Genomic DNA, 26,988 nt, shown 5'->3' with positions numbered 1-26,988 from the left:
TTTTGAGACAGAGAGAGACAGAGCATGAACGGGGGAGGGGCAGAGAGAGAGGGAGACACAGAATCGGAAGCAGGCTCCAGGCTCCGAGCCATCAGCCCAGAGCCCGACGCAGGGCTCGAACTCGCGGACCGCGGGATCGTGACCTGAGCTGAAGTCGGACGCTTAACCGACTGAGCCACCCAGGCGCCCCAAATTCTGCCTCATTTTGAAGAATGATGCTCTAAAGTTTAGAATTTTTAGTCTTGAAAAATGTTAAATACTTCTCAACCTTTTCTCTTTTAGCATGAATCAGATGCAACAGGAGAAAGAACTAACAGAAAATATTTTGAAAGTAGTGAGTATCAGCATCAGTTACACATTTCTGGGGTGCATTCAGAGCATGTTCACATGCTTCCTCTAACCTTAGATATGCAAGAGTTGGCAGGGTCTGGAAGCAGTGATGTATAGGTTTTTATTGTTAGAACATAGTTTGGTAACAATTGTAAATAATACAGCTTTTCAGTGTAGTGCTATACCACCAATTCTCTTGTCCAGTTTTTATACTTTAGCAGATAAGAGAAATCACAGTTACAGATGATATCTTCATATTTTTTCCCCAAAATTTTATAATTAACAGATTTTATTTTATTTTTCTTTACAACAAAGACTTTATTTTATATTATGTTATTTTAATTTGTTATTTTATTTTATGTTATTATATGTTCTGTTGTTTTATGTAATGTGATTTTATGTTATTTTACTTTATATTAATTTATGTTATGTTTTATTTTACTTTATGTTTTATTTTACGTTATTTTATGTTATGTTATTTTATGTTATGTTATTTTATGTTCTGTTATTTTATCTTATGTTATTTTATGTTATTTTATCTTATTTTGTTATTTTATGTTGTTATTTTGTTATGTTATTTTATGTTATTTTATGTTATGTTTTATTTTATGTTTTATTTTATTTTATGTTACTTTATTTTATGTTATGTTATTTTATGTTATTTTATTTTTTTTTATGAAATTTATTGTCAAATTGGTTTCCATACAACACCCAGTGCTCATCCCAGCAGGTGCCCTCCTCCATGCCCATCAGCCACTTTCCCCTCCCCCCCCCCCCCCCCACCCTACATGTATTATATTTTAAAATTACTTTTGCAGGGGCGCCTGGGTGGCTCAGTCGGTTGAGTGTCCGTCTTCGGCTCAGGTCATGATCTCCTGGTCTGTGAGTTCGAGCCCCGCATCAGGCTCTGCGCTGACAGCTCAGAACCTGGAGCCTGCTTCCGATTCTGTGTCTCCCTGTCTCTCTGCCCCTCCACCACGCGTCCTCTCTGTCTCTCAAAAACTAAATAAACATAAAAAAAAATTTTTTTAAATTACTTTGCAGTCACAAAAATACAGTAGTTATTGTTTAAAAGAATTTTTTTTAAGTAACTTGTTTTGAGAGAGAAAGTGTGAGCAACGGAGGGGCAGAGAGAGGGAGATAGAGAATCCCACGCAGGCTCCATGCTGTCAGCGCAGAGCCTCACACAGGGCTTGATCTCATAAACCCGAAAGATTATGACCTGAGCCAAAACCGGGAGTTGGACGCCCAACCGACTGAGACACCCAGGCACCCCATAGCAGTTATTTTTTTAATGTAGTTAATATAAAAGTGGAAATGTGGGAGTTTCCATAATTTAAAAATGATCTCTGTAATTCCATGACACCTACAGTGCACCAGAAACACTGTGTAAAGTCTAGGGGCTGGGAGAGGAGAGAAACATTCTATATTTATATGAAGTTAATGTGCTGTAGTATTTTGAATGCTTATTTATATTTTTTGTGAGACATAGAGCAAGTGGAGGGGCAGAGAGAGAGGGAGAGAGCCTCTGTCAGCACAGAGCCTGATGCAGGGCTTGACTCACAACCACGAGATCATGGCCTGAGCTATAATCAAGAGTCCAGGACCCTTAACCGACTAAGCCACCGAGGCGCCCCATTATGCTGTAGTATTTTGAATGTGGAGAAAAAAAACCCTGCATCATTTTATTTTTGTTACTAGTGCCTACTAAAACGGTGGCTGATACATTGATGCATATAAACATTTCTTGAATAAATCAGTGGAAGCGAATCTTTAGAGCACTTTTATCTTTTTTTTGTAAAAAAAAATAAATAAAAAGGTACCTTTTCTACTTTGTATTTTCTAATTTCTACATAGGAACTTTTACTGTATTTTTAAAAATTTAACTGTTTCAACAGATTTAATTGCACTCTTGCTGTGTTAAATTTTTTTAATAGCTTAGTACACCAAGTTATTGAGTGTCCTGTGTATATATTTTGGTTAGTTTTCTGTGATGTTTGTATTTTAATAATTTGTTTATTGAATTTTTGTAGCTAAAAGAGCAAGCTTCTGATTCTATTTTGGTACTAGAGGCAGCCCTTAAATTAGACAAGGATCTTTATGTCCACACAATGAGAACACTAGATTTGTTGGCAATGGAGCCAGGCATGGTAAATGGAGAAACTGAGAGTTCTACTGCTGGATTGAAAATCAGAACTGAGGAGATGCAGTGCCAGGTACTTATTTCAGTATTCAATCAATGCATGGCAAAATTTTAGAAAATCTTACATGAGGTCATTCTAGTATTTTTAATTAGAATTCCTCCCTTTGTCTTTTTGATTTTTGACTTAAGATGCTATTAAAATTTTGACTCATAATTAATTTGTAAATTTTATGACTTCACTTGAAATTTTCCTGAAAGAAATGGAGGGGAAATTCCATTTGATTTATGGTCTCTGAGATAGTTTCCCAATTGTGTTTGAGACAGACTCTGAATACTGAGAATGCAGTGAGTATGTAAACAATTCTACAGTTCATTCATATTGTTAGATAATTAAACCAAAAAAAACCCTGAACCCCAAAACAAATACTATGCTCGACTTTGAAAAATGTTGGCCCCTAGAGAAAATAACTAGTTTTTCAAGGGTCTTCATTGAAGGTGGTTCTGTAACTCTGGGCTCTAGTTCCTTTGAAAGCTTTCAGTTGATATTGTTGTGAGATACTGCGTATTTGTGTTGTCTTTTTCTCCGCTGGATTGTAAACTCTCTGAGATCTCTCTCTTTTTTAACGTGTATTTTGCATCTTCCTCACTTTTTAGCAGAGAACCTTAGGTATAACAAATTTTAAAATATTCAAAAACTGCGTAAAAAGGGCCACGAAGATAGTGTGTTTTATATTCTGTATTCTCTTCTTTGTGGGAGTTGGCGCGTCATCTTCTGTTTTTAAACAGGCAGTTCTTTTTTTAAGTAAATTAATTAATTAAAGTAAATTCTGCCCCCAAAGTGGGGCTTGAGCTCACAACCCTGAGATCAAGAGTCACGTGTTCTACCGACTAAGCCAGCCAAGCACCCCTTGCGTGATTTCTTTTTTTTAAGTGTATTTATTTCTTTTGAGAGTGCACGTGTAGGAGAGGGGCAGGTGAGAGAAAGAGAATTCCAATCAGCTCTGCGCTGATAGCACAGATCCTGTTGTGGGGCTCGATTCCATGGACCGTGAGTTCATGACTTGAGCCAGAATCAAGAGTAGGACGCTTAACTGACTGAGCCGTCCAGGCACCTGCTGATTTCTTCAATCACTGTTTCCCATTCCTGAAATGGGCAGAAGTAGCTATGACAACGTGTTGGGAGGTGCCTTTTCAGATTAGCTGGTTGTAGAGTTGAAGATAATCATTTTTTCAGTACCTGATGAGATGGCAGTCACAGTTGGAATAGGAGTAATGAGGATTGACAATTGGGAACATCTTTATTTATTTTTTTTTTTATTTATTTTTTTTTTTCAACGTTTATTTATTTTTGGGACAGAGAGAGACAGAGCATGAATGGGGGAGGGGCAGAGAGAGAGGGAGACACAGAATTGAAACCGGCTCCAGGCTCTGAGCCATCAGCCCAGAGCCTGACGCGGGGCTCGAACTCACAGACCGCGAGATCGTGACCTGGCTGAAGTCGGACGCTTAACCGACTGCGCCACCCAGGCGCCCCAAGGAACATCTTTAAATAGTAGTGAAACTTACATATAAGAGGGTTTATGGTAGTATATTGTCACAGAGTCTATTTAAAAATAATTGGTAATGTTTCTGATTTTCATGATCTAGTGGGTGATACAATCTGAAAAACAAAACAGCTGTTAATAAAACATGTCAGTGTGCTAGGTAAACTATCAAATACCTTCTTAATTATATAGCTGAGTCCTAATTCTGTGCCTTGAATGGCAAATTAGCAGCAATACTTATTTCCCAGCACGTTAATATTTAAAGCACATTCTTTACATTACTAAAATTTACTTGATTCTAAAGGAAAATCTTTAAATTCTTTTCCCAGTAGGGGCGCCTGGGTGGCGCAGTCGGTTAAGCGTCTGACTTCAGCCAGGTCACGATCTCACGGTCCGTGAGTTCGAGCCCCGCGTCGGGCTCTGGGCTGATGGCTCAGAGCCTGGAGCCTGTTTCCGATTCTGTGTCTCCCTCTCTCTCTGCCCCTCCCCCGTTCATGCTCTATCTCTCTCTGTCCCAAAAATAAATAAACGTTGAAAAAAAAAATTTTTTTTTAAATTCTTTTCCCAGTAAAAGCAAAAATATTTGCTGTCAGGGCAACTTTGTTATCAGGCTTTTTGTTTGTTTTAACTTATTAACTACCTCTTAATTATAGAATTTAAACTTGTTTTATGTATTTATGTGGGGCTCAAACTCATACCCTGAGATCAGGAGTTACATGCTGTATGGAGCCAGCCGGGCATGCCTAGAATTTAAACTTGTTTTAATGGGGGTGCTTGGCTGGCTCAGTTGGTAAAGCATTTGACTCTTGATCTCAGAGTTGTAAGTTGGAGGCCCACTTTGGGTATAGAGATTTCTTAAAAAAGAAATCTGAAAAAAAAAAAAAAAAACACACACAAAAAAACCCTTGTTTTAATGTTAGTATAGTGATACTTGAAAATACCTTTTTAGGGGGCGCCTGGGTGGCGCAGTCGGTTAAGCTTCCGACTTCAGCCAGGTCACGATCTCGCGGTCCGTGAGTTCGAGCCCCGCGTCGGGCTCTGGGCTGATGGCTCAGAGCCTGGAGCCTGTTTCCGATTCTGTGTCTCCCTCTCTCTCTGCCCCTCCCCCGTTCATGCTCTATCTCTCTCTGTCCCAAAAATAAATAAACGTTGAAAAAAAAAAAATTTTTTTTTAAAAAAAGAAAATACCTTTTTGGTATCTTGTACTGTCTGCCTGGAAAGGGGAATTACATGTAACTGTAATGTCTGTGTGTATATAAATACCTGTATATCCTTTTTCTGTCTTTGTCTTTCTTTTCTTTTCTTCCTTCCTTTCTTTTCTTTTCTTTTCTTTTCTTTTCTTTTCTTTTCTTTTCTTTTCTTTTCTTTTGTTTCTCACCCTTTGATCCAGATGGGAGGAAGCACTCTAGAATGAAAATCAGCCACACATTTAATGTGGACTAAATAGTAAGAAGCAGTATCCTACAGGCTGAGAAAAATTCATCTTGATTAGCTCAAGAGGACAGAATATGTATATATGATACATATCAGTAAAGAGTAGTTCTGTGATGTGTATCAGACTGTTAGAGGTTAGAAGTTTGGAGGAGGAATAAGTATCTGTTTGCTAAGATTGGTTTGATGTAGATGGAAATAAGAGATAGGGAGTGAAGTTTATTTCCAGGATCTGATAAGAATTGGGAATTGAGAAGACTGGTATGGTTGAAATAGAGGAGAATAGAGAGTTTTGAAGAGAGAAGTTAGTCCAGATTCTGAGATCGTTAAAGATTGGGCCCAAGGGGTTTGAACTTTATCCTACTTGGGATAATTTGAACACTTTTTAAGAAAGTCAGATCTGTCAGCACTGTGTAGAATAAACTTTTGAGGCAGGATATTAGGAGCCTTAGGGATCTGGGTTCGAGCCTGGGCTCTGCCAGTACTTGGTTATATGCCTTTTAGCAGACATTGTCACTTCTGAGCCTTATTCCTGTCCATAAAATGTTCAAGTTGAATTAAACAATCTGAGTCCTTGAATTCTGCATTTAGTGAGTCTAGGCATTGATTGAAGAAGGTTCTTGAAGAAATACACAATTTTTTTTTTTAAATAGGCTCCACACCCATCATGGGGCTCAGACTCACGACCCTGAGATCAAGAGTCGCATGCCCTATCAACTGAGCCATCCAGGTGCCCCAGAAATTACAAATTCTATTAGTACTTTTTTTTTTTTTTAATTTTTTTTTAACGTTTATTTATTTTTGAGACAGAGAGAGACAGAGCATGAACGGGGGAGGGACAGAGAGAGAGGGAGATACAGATTCGGAAGCAGGCTCCAGGCTCTGAGCCATCAGCCCAGAGCTCGACACGGGGCTCGAACTCACAGACTGCGAGATCATGACCTGAGCTGAAGTCGGACGCTTAACCGACTGAGCCACCCAGGCGCCCCTATTAGTACTTTTTTAGTTGTCTTTTTCTATCCTTTCATTGTCATTAATTCAGATTTTTCTCAGTGTTCACTCTGGCCAGGCAGTTACTCTCCCCCACTTTGAAAGAAGCATAGATGATAGAGAATCCGTCGTGATGTTGAATAGCAGCAACGGTGACCATAAAATCTAGATGACAGGGGCAGCCCGAGCAAGAGTATAGCTAGCTGCTGCTCTTGGCATGTGCTGGTGGCTGCAGGTGATAAGAGTCCAGTGTTGAGATGACCGCAGCACTCACTAGGTCAGTTTTGGCTCTTATCTTGGCTGTTTGCATCCCTTGCCCTTTTGTTTCCAAAGGTCGATCCTTGGGCCAAGTAATTCTGTAGACCACCCTAAATCTTACCATTTAAATCTGTTTTCTCCTTAAATCAGTCCACTGGATTCTGTTGCTTGTGACTAAGAACATTGACTATTCCATTGCTTGCTGAAATACAGTTTTTTTCCTGTATATGTACTAGCATTTTGCTGAGATAAACATAATTTTGAGTTTTGTTAGCTCTTCAGTTCATGAAAATTTACTAAGCAAATTGGTATTCATTACCATTTTAGGTGTGTTATGATTTGGGTGCAGCATACTTCCAGCAAGGCTCTACAAATGCAGCTGTTTATGAAAATGCCAGAGAAAAATTTTTTAGAACCAAAGAACTAATTACAGAGGTAAATACAGTGATAACAGGCACATAATATTTAGTTCTTAAAGAGTCTATATATGTTTTTGGGTTTAATTTTTCTGATGATTAAAAAAACAAATGTTCATTGTGGTACATTTGGCAAGTTTTAGAAAGTACTAAAAGCATTTTGAAAATCTGTATTACTACTGCCTAGTAATTACCCCTTTTGCCATTTTAGCTTATTTTCTTCCAGGTTTCAGTCTTTGTTTTTCTACAGTTAAGGTTATATTAACTATATATACTATATTGTTATCATGCTTAAATCTTTGAATAGACATTTAAAGATCTTCATGTAGATGTGCTGTGATTTACTTCATTTCTCTAATGTTTGGGCATTTATGTTTACTGTTTTTATTTATCATAAAGCTATAATATTTCTGTCTCCAAGCGTAAGACTTTTTTTGGTTTTTAGATGCTTTCAAGTTAAATTCCTACAAGTAGAATCATCATGTCAGTAAATTGTAATGTCAGTAATCGTCATGTCAGTAATTTTGTAAAGGCTGTGAAACATAAAACCAAATTGCTTTCCAGGTACATTTCTTTCGGTACTCCGATCAGCAGTGAGGGTTTTTTTGTTTTTGTTTTTTTCCTCCAATTGCTAATTTGGTGGGTGAAATACACGAACTTTAACACATTTACATTTCCTTAATTCCTGGTATAGGTGAACTTTTCATATGTTTATCACTTGCATTTTTCTTCTTATGATTCTGACAACTGAATTTTAAAATATGTAACTAGGTTTTTGTTTGGTGCCTAGAAAAATTCCCACTTCAGTCTCTCCTCTTCAGAAAAATTGATTAAATGCTCGAGATTTGCTTTAAATCTATTCTAGATCTTTTGGGAATCCACATTTTACTTTGCCCAGGCAGCTCATCAGATTTGCTCTGTTCTTACATATTTTGAAATGTTTTAAGCTTGTTTTAAACAGTGTTCACTCTTTTTTAATGTCCAAATTGTTATTCATACTTTGATGATGATGTTTACCTTTTGTATGTTGGCCTGAAGTCTGCAGACTTTTTGGTAAAGGACCGAATAGTAGATATTTTAGGCTTTGTGGGCTATATGCAGTTTATGTTGCATATTCTCATTTGTTACTGTGTTTTTTCCCCTTTACAACCTTAAGTATGATTCTCAGCTCAAAGGCTGTATAAAAATAGGCCACAGGCCAAATGCCTGTGAACAATAGTTTGCTGACCCTTGCTCTAAACTTTCAACTTTTTCATTTTTTATGGTACTTCCAGCCCTGAATTTTCCATTACATTTTATTGTACTGTTAAAATGCATTGAATGAGTACTATACTATTGTCTTCTGTTACATTGATGGATAATGATGTATACCTCTTACTTTACAGATAGGTTCATTATCTCTTCATTGTACCATAGATGAGAGGCGGTTAGCGGGCTATTGTCAAGCGTGTGATGTTCTTGTACCTTCTTCTGATACATCTCAACAGTTGACACCATATAGTCAAGTCCATATTTGTTTGAGATCTGGCAACTATCAGGTAAGATATCTGATGGGGGAAGTAATAGGGTGATTGGAAAGCTTTGGAAGCCAGACAGAACTCATTTTAAATTCTGGCATCGCCATTTACCAGTTGTGTGATTTGGGGCATGTAAAACTGTCAGATTTGCGTATAAAATGGTAATAATTACCCCATTTCATAGGTCTTAGGAGAATCAAGTGACAAGTTATAAAGTCTAAGCAGTGCACTGTAGAGATGTTGAGTCATTATTGATAATTTTTCTTGAAGGTATAGAATTTACCTGTGTTAAGTAAATTCTTCAAGAAACTGTAAGCAGGACTTTTAACTTTTAAAATTACAGGTAAAGAATTGTTAGTTTTATGGAGCCTTAAGTCTGGTGTCTGACTTGAAAGTGTGGCTTTTGTAGCCCAGCCTTATTAGCCACTGTAAGACTGGGGGTAAAAATGAGCAAAGTGGTATTTGTAGGTTTGGATGGTCTATTCTAGAGACCGCTTTACCAGTGAGCCTGGTTATCGTCTCGATTTTTACCCATGGAAAACACTTAAATTAATCTGTTTATGTTCATTGCCTTCTGTGGATATATATTTTTAGGTTTGTAATGAAAATTACTGGGAATTAGAAATTGTACTTTTGACGGGCACCTGGGTGGCTCAGCGAGTTAAGTGTTTGACTTCAGCTTAGGTCATGATCTCATGGTTCGTGAGTTTGAGCCTCATGTCGGGCTCTGTGCTGATAGCTCAGAGCCTGGAGCCTGCTTCAGATTCTATGTCTGTCTGTCTGTCTGTCTGTCTCTCTCTCTCTCTCTCTCTCTCTCTGCCCCTCCCCTGCTCACACTCTGTCTCTCTGTCTCTCTCTCAAAAATATATAAATATTAAAAAAATGTTTTTAATTTTTTTAAATGTTAAAAAAAAATTTGTACTTTTGAAATGTTTATCAGAAAGCCTTCATGCTAGAAAATGAATAGTGCCTTCATGTTACTTCACTCAAAGTAGGAGTCATGAAATGACAAAGCTACAGCCTATCTTTCTTTATTTCTAAGAAAAAAATTTTTTTAATTTTTAAATCTTTATTTATTTTTGAGAGAGAGAGTGAGTGGGGTAGGGGCAGAGAGAGAGGAAGACCCAGAATCCAAAGCAGGCTCCAGGCCCCGAGCTGTCAGCACAGAGCCCGATGAGGGTCTTGAACTCCCGAACCATGAGATCATGACCTGAGCTGAAGTTGGATGCTTAACCGACTGAGCCACCCAGGCGCCCCTTGAATTTCCTCTTATTGATTGATTCTTCACCTCTCATTTTTGGTCTGTGGTCTTCAATTTAAAAAGGCAGGGTTGGGAGGCAGGTGAGATTTTTACCCTCAATCTTCATTTTAATATTTTAGAAAAGAGTTTTGTAGTAAGTTATTTTCATGATTTTCTTCAATATATATTTTCCATTGTAGAAAGACTTTTTTTTTTCTTTTTGGGAAGACTTTTAAAGTAAACAAGCTTTGCCATGATTTTTGAATTGGATACAATTTTATGTCTTGTGTTCTAGGATGTAGTAAAGATTTTTATTGAAGATAACTTAACCTTCAGTTTACCTGTCCAGTTCCGGCAGTCAGTACTAAGGGAACTCTTTCAGAAAGCTCAACAGGGGTAAGTAAGTAAATTGAAGAACTACCTTCTTATTTTTGAATAAAAGAGCAAATGCATTTTGGGTGTATAACAATAGACCTCCAAGTCACCTGTAAATCTGTGACAGTACTTTCATCTTTGTTAGTATATGGGAAATTAACATAGCCAGAAGAGCCACTTTAATGTTCATCTGATCCTTAGTAAAAGCATTTGGGGGACAGAAATTAGTGGAATTTGATTCTGTTACCTAATCTGGAGTTTAATTGTCCCTTGACAGATTAAAAACTTTCCTTTTCTGCGCTACCCCCCCACCCCGTGTGTGCCTGAATAACCTAAACTCTTACCTCTCAAGAATAAATAACTCGTTCTAGTGAGTGATTTTGGTTTTGTGAAATGTACCTTACTTTTTTTTTTTTATTAAAGAGAATGTATTAGTAGATCTACTTTTGTATTCTACAGAAATGAAGCTCTAGATGAAATCTGTTTTAAAGTCTGTGCCTGTAACACAGTCCGTGATATATTGGAAGGTAGAACGATTAGTGTTCAATTTAACCAGCTATTTCTTAGACCTAATAAAGAGAAAATAGACTTTCTTCTTGAGGTAAGACATTTTTTCCCTTTTTGATTTGTAATTTTGCTGTAAGCTTACCAGTGACCTCTTAGTTGCCAAATCTAGTGCCCTCTTTTCTATCTTCATCTGACTTGCTAATAGTTGATACTGCTTACAGACTCTCCAGTCTTCTCTTCTGCGAGAGCTCTTTGCTCGTTCTGTTACTGCGTTTTCCTTCATCCTTCATCAAGACCTCTTTTGCTCTCCCTTTAGTGTTTCTGTTTACAGTAGTTCTGTTTTTGGTGCACTCATCTTCTCATATCATTTTTTATTCTCATTTAAAGCTTCAGTCATCAGGGGCGCCTGGGTCGCTCAGTCGGTTGGGCACCCGACTTCGGCTCAGGTCATGATCTCACAGCTCATGAGTTCGAGCCTCGCATCGGGCTCTGTGCTGACAGCTGGGAGCTCAGAGCCTGGAGTCTGCTTCGGATTCTGTCTCCCTCTTTCTCTGCCCCTCCCCTACTTGCATTCTGTCTCAGTCTCTCTCAGAAATAAATAAACATTAAAGCTTCAGTCATCTGTTTATTGAACATTCCCAAATTATAATTCTGACCTCTCCTGTGAGCTCCAGAATCTGTGTTTCTGTTGGGTTTTTTGATGTCTGTCTTTAACTGTTTTAATATAAAAGATACTGAGAGAAATACATAAGCATAATTAATATCACTTAGTTTCAAAAATACTATATTGTCAACATTCTAGAAGTCCTTTTTTTTTTTTAAGGATTTTATTTTTAAATAATCACTATACCCAATGTGGGGGCTGGAACTTACATCCCTGAGACTAAGAGTCACATGTTCCACTGACTGAGCCAGCCAGGAAACCCTCTAGAAGTCCTTTTTTTTTTAATGCTCTTTACTAAACCCTCTCCATCTCTGCTTGAGAAAATCACTGTCCTGCCTTTTGTGATCATTTCCTTGTTTTTCTTTGTATCACCTTTGCATCCTTAAGGAATATTCTTTGTTTTGAACTTGATATAAAAGCATACAAAATACTTTTTTAATTTTCCTTCACTAAACAGGCTTATGAGCTTTTTTCCCAAGTTGTATGCATTCATAGTTTGATTTTTTTCATTGTTGTGTTACAACATGACTATGGTGCAATTCATCCATTCTTATGACATTTATGTTGTTTACATAATGTAAACGGCTATTTTGCTGCTTGGAACATTATGTATATCTTGGTGTACACATATATCAGATGTCTACAGAAAATATATCTCTAATATTACTTTGTAATATCAGTGTTTTTGTCGCCAGCATGCATTGGTCACCATCCTTGTCAACACTTGGTATTGGCAAATTTACCTATGAGGTCATTAAGATTTCAAATTCCATTTCTCTTATTACTAAGGAACTTAGCAGCATTTCTTTTACTTTTTGCTCATAATGAATTTTGTCTTTTGAGGTACCTGTTCCAAGTGAAATGCCTCGTTTTTTCTTTTGGATTGTCTGTTTTTGTCTTTTTTTGGTACAAGTTCTTCATGTATTTTGTCCTTTACTGATTTTAAATACTGCAAGTATCTTCTCTGAGTTTGACTTCTCTTTTAACTTTCTTTATATTGCTTTAAAAACTCTTAATTTTAGTATAATAAAATTTATCAGTCTTTCCCATAAAGGAAAAGATTAGTGAACTCTGTCTTGTTTAAGGAAGCTTCCTATCCTGTGGTCATGAAGATAGTGTTATATCTTCTAAAAGCTTTGTAGCTTAGCCTTCCTTTCACATTTAGGTCTTTAATCCACCTATAGTTGGTTTTTGTGTATCATGTGAAGTAGATGGTCTGGTGTCATTTTTTTCTCCTATGACTATCCATTTCTTCCAGCGCCAGTTTTGTTTTTGTTTTGTTTTGTTTTTTTTTTTTAAGTTTATTTTTAAGAGAGAGTATGCACATACATGGGTGAAGGGCAGAGAGGGAGAGAATCCCAAGCAGGCTTCGCACAGTCATCACACAGCCCGATGCAGACTTGATCTTGTGAACCTGAGCCAAAATCAAGAGTTGGACGCGTAAGCAACTGAGCCACCCAGGGGCCCGTCCAGTACCACTATTTTGGAAGGCTTTTTTGTCCCTACTGATCTGCAGTGCTTTACCTCTGTGGAATGCCAGGTGTCCATGCATGTGTGGGCCTGTTACTGGGATCTATTCTGTACCACTTTTCTGTTTGTTCACAGGTCAGCATCCCTGTCATGATAACATTTAAACATAAGCCTTGTTTTTCAAAGTTGTATTGGTTTATGCTTATCCTTTGCATTTTCTTTGCATAGACTCAAATTGTCAAGTTCCACAAATAAGCCTGTTGGATTTTTGTTTGAAGCTATGTAATGTTTAAAAACCAGTTTGAGAAAAGTTAATATCTTCATAGTATTGAGAATTCTGTGAACTGGTACAGTTCTTCATTTATTTAGACATTGCTTGATGTCCTTCAGAGCTTTAGAATTTTTTCCATAGAAGTCTTTTTTGGTTTATGAACTTGAAAATGAAAGTAGTTTATGCATTGGCATAGAAGTAGAATTGAACTTTGTGTAATGATTTTGTTTCCAACTACTGTGCTAAACTTTTTTTTCTTTTTTAAGTTTATTTTTGAGAGAGAGAGAGTGAGAGAGAGCACAAACAAGGCAGGGGCAGAGAGGTAGTATATTTTTCCTAATTAGTTTTAAGAGGTTTTATAAGAATTTGTCCACTTAAGGCAAACTATAAGAGACTCTTAAATACAGAGAACAAACTGAGGGTTGATGCGGGGGATAGGGGAGAGAGGAAAATGGGTGCTGGGCAGTGAGGAGAACCCTTGTTGGGATGAGCAAGTGCCAGTGGGTGTTGTAAGTGATGAGCTACAGGAATCTACCCCAAAAACCAAGAGCACATGTTACACACTGTAAGTTAGCCGTTTGACAATAAATTAAATTGAAAAGTAATAAAATCAGAAGAAATGAAAAAAATAACTTATTAAAAAAAAAGAATTTGCACACTTAATCTAAATATTTAAGTTTATTAAGTTTTTTTTAATGTTTACAGCATTCATAAAGATGTCCCCTATTTCATGTTCTAAGTAAAGAATTGAGCTTAATTAACATTTGTTCTATCGCTTATTAAAAGTAACACCTATTCCCTTTGTTTCATGACATGTTTACAGTGCATCACTGTGTATGAATAAGTTGTTACGAAAGCATATTTGGGTATTACTTATTAATATTATTACTTATTAATATTACGTTCATTAATATTTATAGTGTGGAGCACAGTTATTACAGTGTAAATATTTTATACATCAGGATGCTCAGATGTGATATATGCATTAGGGTAACCTGTTCATTTGAACATAGTACTATGCATTAGGGTAACCTGTTCATTTGAACATAGTACTTTTACAATACTCTTTCTGAGTATGGTACTTTAAAAATTACTATTTTTTTTCCTTTTAATAAGTTTCATTGAGGTATAGTTCACATATCATACTGTTTACCCATTTAAAGTGTACAATCCAGGGTGCCCAGGTGGTTCAGTCAGTTGAATTTCCAATTTTGTCTCAGCTCATAATCTCGTGGTTCGTGAGTTTGAGCCTTGCATTGGGCTCTGTGCTGATGGCTCAGAACCTGGAGCCTGCTTCAGATTCTGTGTCTCTCTTGGTCTCTGCCTTTCCCCCGTGTTCGTTTGTTCTCTCTCTCTCTCTCTCTCTCACAAATAAACATTAAAAAAATTGTTTTTAATTAAAAAAAAATAAAGTGTACAATCCAGTGATGTTTTAGTGTGTGCCTTGATTTGTACAGCCACCACCTCAGTCAGTTTTAGAACATTTTCATCCTCCCTCTTCTACCCCACAACAAAATCTCTTATCTGTTAGCAGTCGTCCCTCATTTTCTCCTAGTCCCTTAACCTCAGGCATCTACGGATCCACTTTTGTGTCTCTAGATTTGCCTGTTGCCTATGCTGGGCATTTCATATAAACAAAAATATAGGTGGTATTTTGTTTTTGTTTTTGTTTTTTTTTGCTGGCTCTTTACTAAATGTTTTCAAGGTTCATCCATGTTATAGCATGTATTAGTGCTTCATTTTTTATGACTGAATAATACTCCATTAAGTGGATATACTATTCATTGTTCATTTTCTGTATCCGTCAGTTGATGGACTTTAGGGTTATTTCCACTTCTTGACTATTACGAATAATGCTGCTGTGAACATTCTAGGATTTATTTTTTTATGTTAACATGTTAGAGAATATTTGACAATTTCCTTAGGTTAGGGACTTTGATACTTACTGCTTTATTTTGGCTTCTTGTAAGTAATCTATGGGAGAAATCCTAATCTGATGAATAAACTCAGAATATTACGAGACTGTTATTTGTAAATAACTAATATTTCCATGACTAGTTTTTGTCATTCTTTTCATTTCACTGGTTATTTTAAAACCTTTGTTACTCTTAATTGTTGGGTCTATGTACATTAGCCATTACGTATCATTCAGTTCTCTAAGATGAATCTTCTCTCACTTTTCTGACTGGAGCTGCTGCAGAGTTCATCACCTCATATAATTGGTTAGTGTACTTTATACATTCTGAGAGAACTCTATACCAGGCTAGATAGCTGCTTCTTTATTTCATAGAAATGACTGCAGTTGTTGAAATGATCACATTCCACTCCCTTTCCCCATGATGATTCTTAATTCACAGTCTCATCTTTTAAATTACTGAACTAAATCTGTGATTGATAGGTGGCTGAAGAAGGAATATTTGGTTGTTTTTAAATCGAAACTTTTCTAACTGTAGCGTGCATTTTTAAAAGTGCCAGTATTCAAATAAAAATTACTCAAATTCCTAGGTGTGTTCAAGATCAATAAATTTAGAAAAAGCTTCAGATTCTTTAAAAGGAAACATGGCTGCTTTTCTAAAGTAAGTGCCCTTTTCTCCTTAATTTGAATTTAGTCTTGTGAGAAAAATAACTTTTGTTACTTTTTGTGTTTGTCCTGCATGTCTTATAAATAGGCAGTCATTTGAGAGCCAGTTAAGTTCAGATTTGTATAGTGACACAAAATTTAGAATTCTGTTACTCTTTTTGTGTATCGTGACATGGACATCACAATTTTAGGACCAAAAAATTTTTAAATCTGTTTCAAATATTGTTACATAGTTTATGAAATGGTAGCTTATTAAATGGCTTATTAATAAAGATTCGTTAATATGATTGTTTTTCCCAAACTAAATTATAAACTTTTTTTGTTTTACACTATTTTTACTGATCTAGGAATGTGTGTCTGGGGTTGGAAGATCTGCAGTATGTTTTCATGATTTCTTCACATGAGCTTTTCATTACATTGTTGAAAGATGAAGAACGAAAGCTACTTGTTGATCAGATGAGGAAGAGATCCCCTAGAGTAAATCTGTGCATTAAACCTGTAACTTCATTTTATGATATCCCAGGTTAGCTCTCTAGTCTGCTAGCAAAAATGTTGGCACATTTTGCACTTCTGTTATATTCGCCCCTCAGTGTATTTGAGGATGCCCTCTCATGTGTTTTAGTTTATATTTATGTCCATAATTAATTCGAAATTTACCAGTCTTCTGTAGTCCTATCTCTGTCTAAGCATTGAAGTGCTGGGATGCTGCTCAGTCTGTGTTTAATGGAGATTGAGGCCTAGATATACAAAACTTTTAGTTGGTGAAAATAGACCAAGGTTCTATTGCTGATACATTCTTGGAGGTAGAATGAGAGCTGGGAGGGGTGCCTGGGTGGCTCAGTTGGTTAAACATCTGACTTCGGCTCAGGTCTTGATCTCGTGGTTTATGAGTTTGAGACCCTTGTCGGGCTCTGTGCTGACAGCTCAGCTTGGAGCCTGCTTCGGATTCTGTGTCTCCCTCTCTCTCTGCCCTTCCCCCCCCTTCTCAAAAATAAACATTAAATTTTTTTCAAAAATTAAAAACAATTAAGAGCTGGTAGGGGAGTCCTGAGACTCAGGGAAAGTACAGGCTTTCATGGATTTGAGCCTGCATCACTGTGATCTGCTGGCTAAGCTTCCACTTGGACAACATTGCCATTTGTTACCTTGTTTTTTTGATGATTTTTTTTTTTCCATTTTTGGTTTTATTTTACAAATACAAGTAGAAAACGTAGTGCTATTCATTAATAAGAAACACAAGCTTTAGAGCTTAATATAAATGAGACCGAATTCAGTCAGTTTAACAAAACAGAATTGTAGCTGCTGTGAACCTCGCTACATTTAAACTGGTTGACCAGTTGTAAAGGAAAATGACATTAGACCTAAAATGCTGGGGATGGATTAATGAAGACTATCTGAAAGTTGAGTTGTAATTAGGGATTTTAATGATCTTTTTGGTTTCTCTGGGAAGGCAGTCCCTCCTTCTCTTCTTCTCCCTTTAAAAAACATTTATAGTGTTTATTTTTAATTTTTTTTTAATGTTTATTTATTTATTTTTTTTTCAACGTTTATTTATTTTTGGGACAGAGAGAGACAGAGCATGAACGGGGGAGGGGCAGAGAGAGAGGGAGACACAGAATCGGAAACAGGCTCCAGGCTCTGAGCCATCAGCCCAGAGCCTGACGCGGGGCTCGAACTCCCAGACCGCGAGATCGTGACCTGGTTGAAGTCGGAAGCTTAACCGACTGCGCCACCCAGGCGCCCCTTTAATGTTTATTTTTGAGGAGGGGGAGGGAGACAGAGCGCAAGTGGGGGAGAGCCAGAGAGAGGGAGGTACAGAATCCAAAGCAGGCTCCAGGCTCCGAGTTTTCAGCACCAGTGTGGGGCTTGAACCCACAAACCATGAGATTATGACCTGAGCCGAAGTCAGGCGCTTAACCGACTGAGCCAGCCACCCTTTTTAAAAAAAATTTTTTTTTTTAACGTTTAGTTATTTTTGAGAGCGAGCATGAGTGGGGGAGGGACTAAGAATATTTTTTAAAATGAAAATATATTTACACATGCTTTTGTTAACACATTATGTTTGAAAGTAGGAGACTATCTACATAAGTGAATTTTTCCATGTAGCCCACCTAGTTCTTTCTATAGCCAGTTACTGATTTTATTTTTTTTTAAGTTTATTTATTTATTTTGAAAGAGTGTGAGTGAGCAGGGGAGGGGCAGAGGGAAGGAGAGAGGGAATCCCAAGCAGGCCCGCACTGTCAGCCTACAGCCCGATGCAAGGCTTGATTCCACAACCCTGGGATCATGGTCTGAGCTGAAATCAAGAATCAGACCCGTAACCAGCTGAGCCACCTAGGCGCCCCCCAGTTACTACTAATTTTTATCTTCGTTTATAGTGTCATCTTTATTAAATGCAGACCTAATACATATTGTTACATTTTTCTATGTGAGGATAAAATTAATATATAATTTATACTATATTGAATTCTCTATATTGAGTTCTCAAGATGAGAGTGGTATTTCACTTATAGATATAATACTTAAACACAATTTCAACAAATTATTCTTATATTTGTAGGATTCCTTTGAATTGTCATTATTGAAACAAATCTTTCTTTCTTAGCCTCAGCAAGTGTCAACATTGGCCAGTTGGAGCATCAGCTGATATTGTCAGTGGATCCCTGGAGGATTCGACAGATTTTAATTGAATTACATGGTATGACTTCAGAGCGCCAGTTCTGGACAGTGTCTAACAAGGTTAGAAACGCTTTGTCAACAGCAGACAAGAAAGTTACTCTTTTTTTCTGATGTAATTTAATAGAAGAGTTATTTCCTGAACTTCTTAAGAATAAAGACCCCTATTTGTCAACAATATTAGGACCTTTACGTGACAATAATTACACTTCGAACATCCATTGTTGGAGAAAATACAAAATGTCAAAAAGGATACTTTTAAATCCGTAACCTCTAAAAATAAGTTTGTTATATTGTCGTGGCACCTCCATATATTTTAAATACAGCTGTAAGTGTATGTATAAGGTATATTTATGCAGTCTGTAGCTGCTACTTCCTATGTGTTTATAGAGTATTTTTGTTTTTATTAATGCCCTCTTGAAGTCTAAAGCCTAAAGGTTGGAACCGATTCATTAAAACTTTTTTATAGGGCATTTCTGGCTTTACCTGTTCATTTAAAAATTCCCAGCTAATGTATTTACCTGATTCTGAAGTTATGTATTTAAAACCTTTCCTGCATGCAAAGTGTGGATGAAGATAGCTTTTCGAACACCATTTCAGTGGAACGGAGCTAAAGCTACAGGGAAAGAGTCCGTGTATGCAGGAGAGAAGTATGGCGGTATTTCTAACTCACTGCGTACCGCTCTGCTGAAAATGTAGGAGAAAAGCAGCTGGGCATTCATGTATATTTTATGGGATTTGAACACAAAAGTGCAGTGAAATGAAAAATTTCTCTGAACGTTAGTGTTGGGCATCATTAGTGTTGACATTGTTAGTGCTCATTTTATAGATGAAGTAGAATAGCATAGAGGGAGATCTGATCTGAATGCCTGAGTTTGAATCCCAGCCTCTATACTAGCTGTATAATCAATCTTGCGCAAGTTAATTTGACATCTGTGTGCTTCACTTTTCTTATCTATAAAATGAGGTTAATAGTACCTACTTCATAGTGTTGTGGGGAGGATCACATAAGTTAATATATAGTCCTCGTGCTTTTTTTCCTTCTTTTTTCCTGTGGACTGTCCTTTAGAAAGTTCCAACCCATTTAATTTATTACTGGCTTATAGTGAATATGTCTGTTTTGATTAACATTTCATTATAGCTGTCATTTTCCTTTTTCTATGAAAGTGATCTTTGCATGATTTTTTTTTTTTTTAATTTTTTTCTTAATGTTTATTTATTTTTGAGAGAGACAGAGACAGAATGTGAGTGGGTTAGGAGCAGAGAGAGAGGGAGACACAGAAGCAGAAGAAGGCTCCAGGCTCGAGCTGTCAGCACAGAGCCTGACACGGGGCTCGAACTCATGAGCCGTGAGATCATGACCTGAGCCGAAGTCGGACGCTCGACCGACTGAGCCACCCAGGCGCCCCTTTGCATGATTATTTTAAATGTGATTGAAGATTATGGAAAGATTCTTCTCTAGATTTGGCTTTCTGTGTGTGTATTGTGTGCATGTGTATTTATATGTTTTTATTTCTTCCAGTGGGAAGTACCTTCTGTTTATAGTGGGGTCATCCTGGGAATTAAAGACAATTTAACAAGAGATTTGGTTTACATTCTGTTGGCCAAAGGTTTACACTGCAGTACTGTTAAGGTGAGTAAAAGCATATGTCAATTACTGGTTAAAATATGCTTTATCAATTTTATCGTGAAACCCAGGAATCAGAATCTCCTATATTTTCCTTGATCTTAAAAATACAGCCCTAGGCCTAAAGGGTCTTTCTCCCCGCTCTTAAAGGATATTTTAAAAGGTGTTTTGGTTCTTTTTCCTCTACCCTCACAACTGTACCAAAGTGGTCTTGGATATACGGATACTGCTCCATTCCTTGAGACCATGAAAAATTATTTAGTGTATCTTTTAGGATTAACTTAGTAAAATTGTGTTCCAGGCTGTAAGAACAAAACAAAATCCCTTAAGATTACTTTTGTAGTTTATTTTACACAAGGAGTTTGTAACGTGTTTGGGAAGTTGAGACCTAAGTGAAATGTTAAATGATATAAGATGGTAAAATTGCCTGAGTAATAGTATAGTAAATTCTATAGGCAGGTTAATAGCATTTCCAAATTTAGTTCCAGCAGAAATCCTGCACTAAAGCCCGAAGCATGAATAAGTTAGCGAGGTAAAGGGGGGATGGCACCATGTGGAAAAGCTCAAAGATAAGAAATAGGATGGTATACAAGGGGACCGGAAGCAGTAAGCTGATGTTAAGAGTATCATTTGGTATGTGAGGCTAGAAGGGGAAATAAGATGTAGCCTGTACAGACCCCGTGAGCATTGCTAAGGTGGTTGGTTTTTCTAGATGAGCACTCTTCTAGCTAGAAGTCAAGTGTGTAGACATCACAGTTTGTTTGGTTTTGTTAGATATAACTTATTGTCAAATTGGGATACATACAACACCCAGTGCTCATCCCAACAAGTGCTCTCCTCAGTGCCCATTAGACATTACAGTTTTAAGGGAAGTGGTATCCAGCCTTTTTTCTTGTCTTTCCTAAAATTGATCTGCCTGAAAAACTTTTTATGGTTCATGTGTCCTGTTGTTTTTCCTTTTGACATTCCGTTCTTTTTTCACAATTGCCCTTTTCTAGCTTACTTTAAAAAGGTGGAGGGAGGGGCGCCTGGGTGGCGCAGTCGGTTAGGCGTCCGACTTCAGCCAGGTCACGATCTCGCAGTCCGTGAGTTCGAGCCCCGCGTCAGGCTCTGGGCTGATGGCTCAGAGCTTGGAGCCTGTTTCCGATTCTGTGTCTCCCTCTCTCTCTGCCCCTCCCCCGTTCATGCTCTGTCTCTCTCTGTCCCAAAAATAAATAAACGTTGAAAAAAAAAAAAATTAAAAAAAAAAAAAAAAGTGGAGGGAGGGGTGCTTGGGTGTCTCAGTCGGTTAAACATCTAACTCTTGATTTTGGCTCAGGTCATGACCTTGTCCTGAGATGGAGCCCTATGTTGGCCCCGAACGGAGTGTGGAGCCTGCTTGGGATTCTGTCTCTCTGCCTCTCCCGGCTCGCTCTTGCTCTCTCTCACATTCTCTCTCTTTCTCATTCTCTCTCATTCTCTCTCTTTTTCATTCTCTCTCTAAATATTTAAAAAAAGGGGGGGGGCATATTTTAGCTTTAGAGTAAGTTTTGAAACCAAGTGCTGTCAAGGCTTCCTTTGCAAATGATTTTGGCTAGTCTAGGTCTTTTGCTTTCTTATTTATTTTTAAGATTTTATTTAAGTAAACTCTACACCAAATGTGGGGCTTAAATTTATAACCTTGAGATGAAGATTGGCATGTTCTACCAACTGAGCCAGCCAAGTGCCCCTCCCCTTGGCTTTTTTAATATAAATTTTAGAATCAGCTTTTCAGTATTTACTGGAGAGAAAAAAAAAAAGCCTGCTGGGATTTTGATTCAGATTGCAATGAATCTATAAATCAATTTGGAGACAATTGATAACAATATTATGTCTTTCAGTCCATGAACTTGGTATAGGTCTTCATTTATTTAGGCCTCTATTTATTTATGTCCTTATCTTGTTAAGTTTGGTAATTTTCAGCATACAAATCTTGCATGTATTTTGTTAGATCTATCCCTAAAGGCATGTATATTTTAAAATAAAAATAACGTAGTTCATTATTCAAAAAGTATTTGCACTACACTTTAGCATCTCCTTAAACTCTTCCTAAAACAATGCTTTTTATTTATTGTTATTATTTTCTAAAGTTTATTTTGTGAGACAGCAGGAGAGTGCATGTGTACGGGATTGGGGCAGAGAGAGAATTCCAAGCAAGTTCTGAGCTGCTGGCGAGGAGCCCGATACAGGGCTTGATCCCATGAACCGTGAGATTATGAGCCAAAATCAAGAGATGGATGCTTAAATGACTGAACCACCCAGGCATCCCTCCAAAATTACTTCTAAGCTTAAAAATTTATATCAGGAAGTGAATATTATATAAAACTTTTTAAGAGGGCGTTGAGCAAAGAACCTTTTGTAGATAGTGCTGTAAACCAGAGGTTCTCAAAGTCTGACCCCCACACCAGCAGCATTGGCTATATTTGGGAACTTGTTAGAAATGCAAAATGTTGGACCCCACTTAGACCTACTGAATCAGAAACTGCAGATGGGGCACAGCAGTTTGTTTTAATAAGCCCTCCAGGTAATTTCTGATGCATGCTAAAGTTTGAGCACTATTTCTAGACTGTCCAGTGGAAGTACCATGCAAGCCACATATATAATTTATGATTTTCTTGTAGCCACATTTTTAGAAGTACAAAAGTGATTTTAATACATTTGAACCCACTATATGTAAACTATTGTTTCAACAAATAAGCAATATAAAAATTATTGAGTTGTTTTTTTTTTTTTTTTTTTAAATGTGTGTGCTAGGTTTTCACTCAAAATCCAGTGTTTTATGCTCAGAGCACCTCCCAGTTTGGACTGGTCACAATTCACATGCTCAGTAGGCACATGTAGCTCATGGCTACCATATTGGAACGTACAGCTCTAGACAGTAGTGAGCTGTTGAAAAGTTTATAACAGGGCATGCCATTAGCCCCTTTTCTCCTTCCACCCCTAAAATAACTAACATTTATTGAGCATGGAGACTGTTCTTCAGTTTTCTTATATATTTATTCTTTGACTTATTGGTCACACACACAACTGTGTAGAAGGTGTTAGCTCAGTTTTATAGGTGAAAAATCAGAGACTCAAAGGTAATAAATTAAGGTCACACAGCTAGTAAGTGGCACAAGTGTTAGAAAGGGTAGAAGCGAACAGACAGACGTTAAGAAGGTAAAATCTAGAATTGATTGTTTCCTCATGTGCTGTGGAAGCAAGAGGGAGAAAAGAATGGAGAGAGATGTTCAGATTTCTGCTTAGGTTTCTGCCAGCTTGTGAATATGTAGAAAAACATTTTGAAGGACTGATTATCCATTTTAAAATGTTTAGTTTGGGCCTGCAGTTGGAAACAGCCTGAAGCTTGGGAAATGGTCTGGGCTAGATATAGAGATTTGGGAGACATCAGAGATCACCCAGGGAGAATATACAGAGCCTAGGGGATACGACATTGTGTCCCAGAAACAGTGGCAGGATGGGTATGAGGACCAGACACAGGTGGAGTCGTGATAGCCAGGGGAATAGAGAGAATGTCAGGCACAAGGGAGTGGGCAGCACGGGGATGCAGCCCCTGGGTTCTGTAAGATAACTAAAGAGTGTTTAGTCAGTTGAACAGTTAGAAGGTTTTTGTTTAGTGGGAGCTATTTCTTCATCGTGATGGGGGTAGGAGTAAAGGAGACAGCTGTGGGGAGGGAGAGAGAACAAACAAAGACTGCTCTTCAGAAAAATTAGAAGCGGACGTGTAAGAAAGGGATTGGATTGTAGTGAGTTTGATTTATTAGTCAATTATGTGGACTAAGGATGTGTACAGAGATTTTAGAACGTAAAACCTTGTTGGGGCGCCCGGGTGGCTCAGTCAGCGAAACGTCTGACTTTGGCTCAGGTCATCATCTCCCGGTTTGTGGGTTCGAGCATTGGGCTCTGTGCTGACAGCTCAGAGCCTGGAGCCTACTTTAGATTCTGTGTCTCCCTCTGTCTCTGCCCCTCCCCATTCATGCTCTCTCTTTCAAAAATAAACATTAAAAAAATTTTCTAGAATGTAAAACCTTGTTGAAGAGTATAAGATCCAATTCTTAATAGGTTAGGTATAGAAGGGTACTTGTCATGGAATCTGTATGGATTTTGTGTATATGTATGTATAGAAGATGTATAATTTATGTGTATTCTATATATGTATATAACATGTATGGTCCATATGTATAAGATAGGCATATAGGTATATAATACACATTATGTATATGTAATATGTGTAGCTTATATAATATGTATGTATGTGATATGTATATAATTATGTGAAAGTTTTTTTGGTTTTACCATTTATATAAAACTAGTTTGATAATACAGCATATTTTTATGCTGTTTATTGGATATTTTTAAAAAATTATTTAAATTCAAATTAGTTAACATACCACTTATATCAGGAAGTGAATATTATATAAAACTTTTTAAGAGGGCATTGAGCAATGTCGTATCCCCTAGGCTCACGTATAGTATTGGTTTCAGGAGTAGAACCCAGTGATTCATCACTTCCATATAACCCCAGATGTTCATCCCAGCAAGTGCCTTCCTTAATCCCCATCACCCATTTAACCCATCCCCTGCCTACCTCCCTTCCAGCAACCTTCAGTTTGTTCTCTGTATTTAAGAGTCTCGTATGGTTTGCCTCCCTCTCCGTTTTTATCTTATTTTTCCTTCGCTTCCCCTGTGTTCATCTGTTTTATTTCTTAAATTCCACGGATTTTTTTTAGACTACAAAAGAATTAAGTATTGGAATAAATCAGTGACACAGATGATAAAGAAAAAGATAATCTGGCCTCTTTCCAAGACATCCTGTGTTAACCATTTAAATTAATCCTCCTCCTCTTTGCTCCGTTCTCATAAAGATGCACATTTTTCGATTCCAGAGGAAAAGCAATCCAGTGATTTCTTTCTTCTCTAGGACTTTTCCCACGCCAAACAGTTGTTTGCTGCTTGTTTGGAGTTGGTAACAGAGTTCTCGCCAAAACTCCGTCAGGTCATGCTGAATGAGATGCTGCTTTTGGATATTCATACGCATGAAGCTGGAACAGGGCAATCAGGAGAGAGACCTCCTTCTGATCTTATTAGTAGGGTGCGAGGATATCTGGAAATGAGGCTTCCTGGTAAGACTTTCACAAAGCCAAAGTTCAGAAATACAGTACTCAGGTAATTGTGGGGAAGAATCTAAAAAAAACATTTGCTTGACTTTTTGCCATCTATAAAAAAGTTACCTCTCTCCTAAAACAGAAATCTGACGTGGAGTTCACTTGAGAACATTGAGGATAATGTAGGAAACTATTCATTTCCAAGAATTTCCATAACAAAGTACCACAAGCTAGATGATGAAAACAGCAGAAATTTATTCTCTTATACTTTTGAAGGCCAGAGATCTGAAATCAAGGTGTCAGCATGGCCATGCTCCCTCTGAAGGCTCTGGAGAAGAAGCCTTCTAGCTTCAGGTGGCTCCCAGCAATCTTTTATTCACTCCCATCTCTGCCTCCTTTGTTATGTGGCCTTCTCAGGGAGTGAGAGTGTGAGTGTGTGTGTGTCTTACAAAGGCACCAGTTATTGGATTTAGGGTGTGTGCTAATTCAGTATGATTTCATCTTAACTAAGTAGATATGTGAAGGTCCTGTTGTCAAGTGAGGAAACTCTGAGGTCTTAGGTGGAAATGAATTTTGAGGGGACACTGTTCAACACATTACAAAATTATATTGCAGTTTTAAGATACTTTGTTAAAGAATCAAAATGTCATTGAAAGTACAGATTGAAAGTTTAATTCCTCATTACTATCATAGAAATAATCAGAATGGTTGCCACTGGGTCAGGAACTCAATTGTCACTTCAGGAACAAACCTTGTGTGTCCAGTTCTAAGTATAAATATGCCATTATGAAAGGGGCTTATCATAAAAATTATCTCTGTTGTATGTAAATCTTAAAGTAGTTTCTTAATTTTACATGTTTTAGAGTAATTAAATCATCCTGTACACATTTAAAGCTGTAAGCAGTAAAATTGAAGTGTAACGGAAGGTGCTAGTAATGTGTCAAAGCAGAGATGGCCACTGGCCCTCTTGGGTCTTTTGGAGTAAGTTAATTGTTAATACATTCTGATTTCTAGCAGAAATTACAACCATGGGTCAGGATAAGGGAGGGGTGCAAAAAGGTGTTATCTGCCATCATCTCCTCCCTCTCTTTTTAGGGAAAAAAATTGTTCCCTGGTGATACTGGGCTGATTTTGATCAAATTAAATGCATACACTCTGTAAAAGACAGAGGGTGTTAACGTGGCTTGGTCTGGCTCTGCTATCAGGAACAGGAAGTGATCTTTTTGTGTGTGTGTGTTTATTTTTGAGAGAGCGTGAGGGAGGGGGTGGGCACAGAGAGAGAGGGGGACAGAGGATCCAAAGCAGGCTCCATGTTTACAGCGACAAGCAGTCCTTTATGTGGGGCTCGAACTCATGAACAATGAGATCATGACCTGAGCTGAAGTTGGACACTTAACACTGAGCCACCCAGGCATCCAAAGGAAGAGGAAGTGGTATTCATTGACAACAAATCCAACCTTCATTTATAAATAAGGGCTACTTCTTCTAAATTAATTATTTAGATTAATTATTCTAAAACCACTGATGTCGGGGCGCCTGGGTGGTGCAGTCGGTTAAGCGTCCGACTTCAGCCAGGTCACGATCTCGCGGTCCGTGAGTTCGAGCCCCGCGTCGGGCTCTGGGCTGATGGCTCAGAGCCTGGAGCCTGTTTCCGATTCTGTGTCTCCCTCTCTCTCTGACCCTCCCCCGTTCATGCTCTGTCTCTCTCTGTCCCAAAAATAAATAAAAACGTGGGGAAAAAAAAAAATTAAAAAAAAAAAAAAAAAAAAAAACCACTGATGTCTTTTGGGATAAATTCTGTAACTTTTAATACTTTGTACTAAAA

General features: G+C 37.6%; 1 protein-coding gene across 3 annotated transcripts in view; it reads left to right on the top strand.

Annotated features, from left to right (window-relative positions):
- Positions 1-26,988, top strand: part of INTS8 (integrator complex subunit 8) — a 55,031-nt gene that overhangs the window by 5,661 nt on the left and 22,382 nt on the right. For 2 of the 3 annotated variants that reach the window (XM_045454183.1, XM_045454184.1), the window contains exons 5-15: positions 283-334; positions 2,364-2,546; positions 7,024-7,131; positions 8,498-8,650; positions 10,165-10,265; positions 10,704-10,845; positions 15,662-15,732; positions 16,085-16,260; positions 18,343-18,476; positions 19,936-20,046; positions 24,980-25,181. In XM_045454183.1, the coding sequence (XP_045310139.1) occupies positions 283-334; positions 2,364-2,546; positions 7,024-7,131; positions 8,498-8,650; positions 10,165-10,265; positions 10,704-10,845; positions 15,662-15,732; positions 16,085-16,260; positions 18,343-18,476; positions 19,936-20,046; positions 24,980-25,181 (1,433 nt within the window). The remainder of the gene's footprint in view (positions 1-282; positions 335-2,363; positions 2,547-7,023; positions 7,132-8,497; positions 8,651-10,164; positions 10,266-10,703; positions 10,846-15,661; positions 15,733-16,084; positions 16,261-18,342; positions 18,477-19,935; positions 20,047-24,979; positions 25,182-26,988) is intronic. The other variant, XM_045454185.1, reaches the window with a different exon arrangement.

Source organism: Leopardus geoffroyi, chromosome C3, assembly GCF_018350155.1.
Source record: "Leopardus geoffroyi isolate Oge1 chromosome C3, O.geoffroyi_Oge1_pat1.0, whole genome shotgun sequence".
Classification (NCBI taxonomy): Eukaryota; Metazoa; Chordata; class Mammalia; order Carnivora; family Felidae; genus Leopardus; species Leopardus geoffroyi.
Note: the sequence above shows the minus strand (reverse complement) of the source record. Positions and strands in the feature narration are given on the sequence as shown.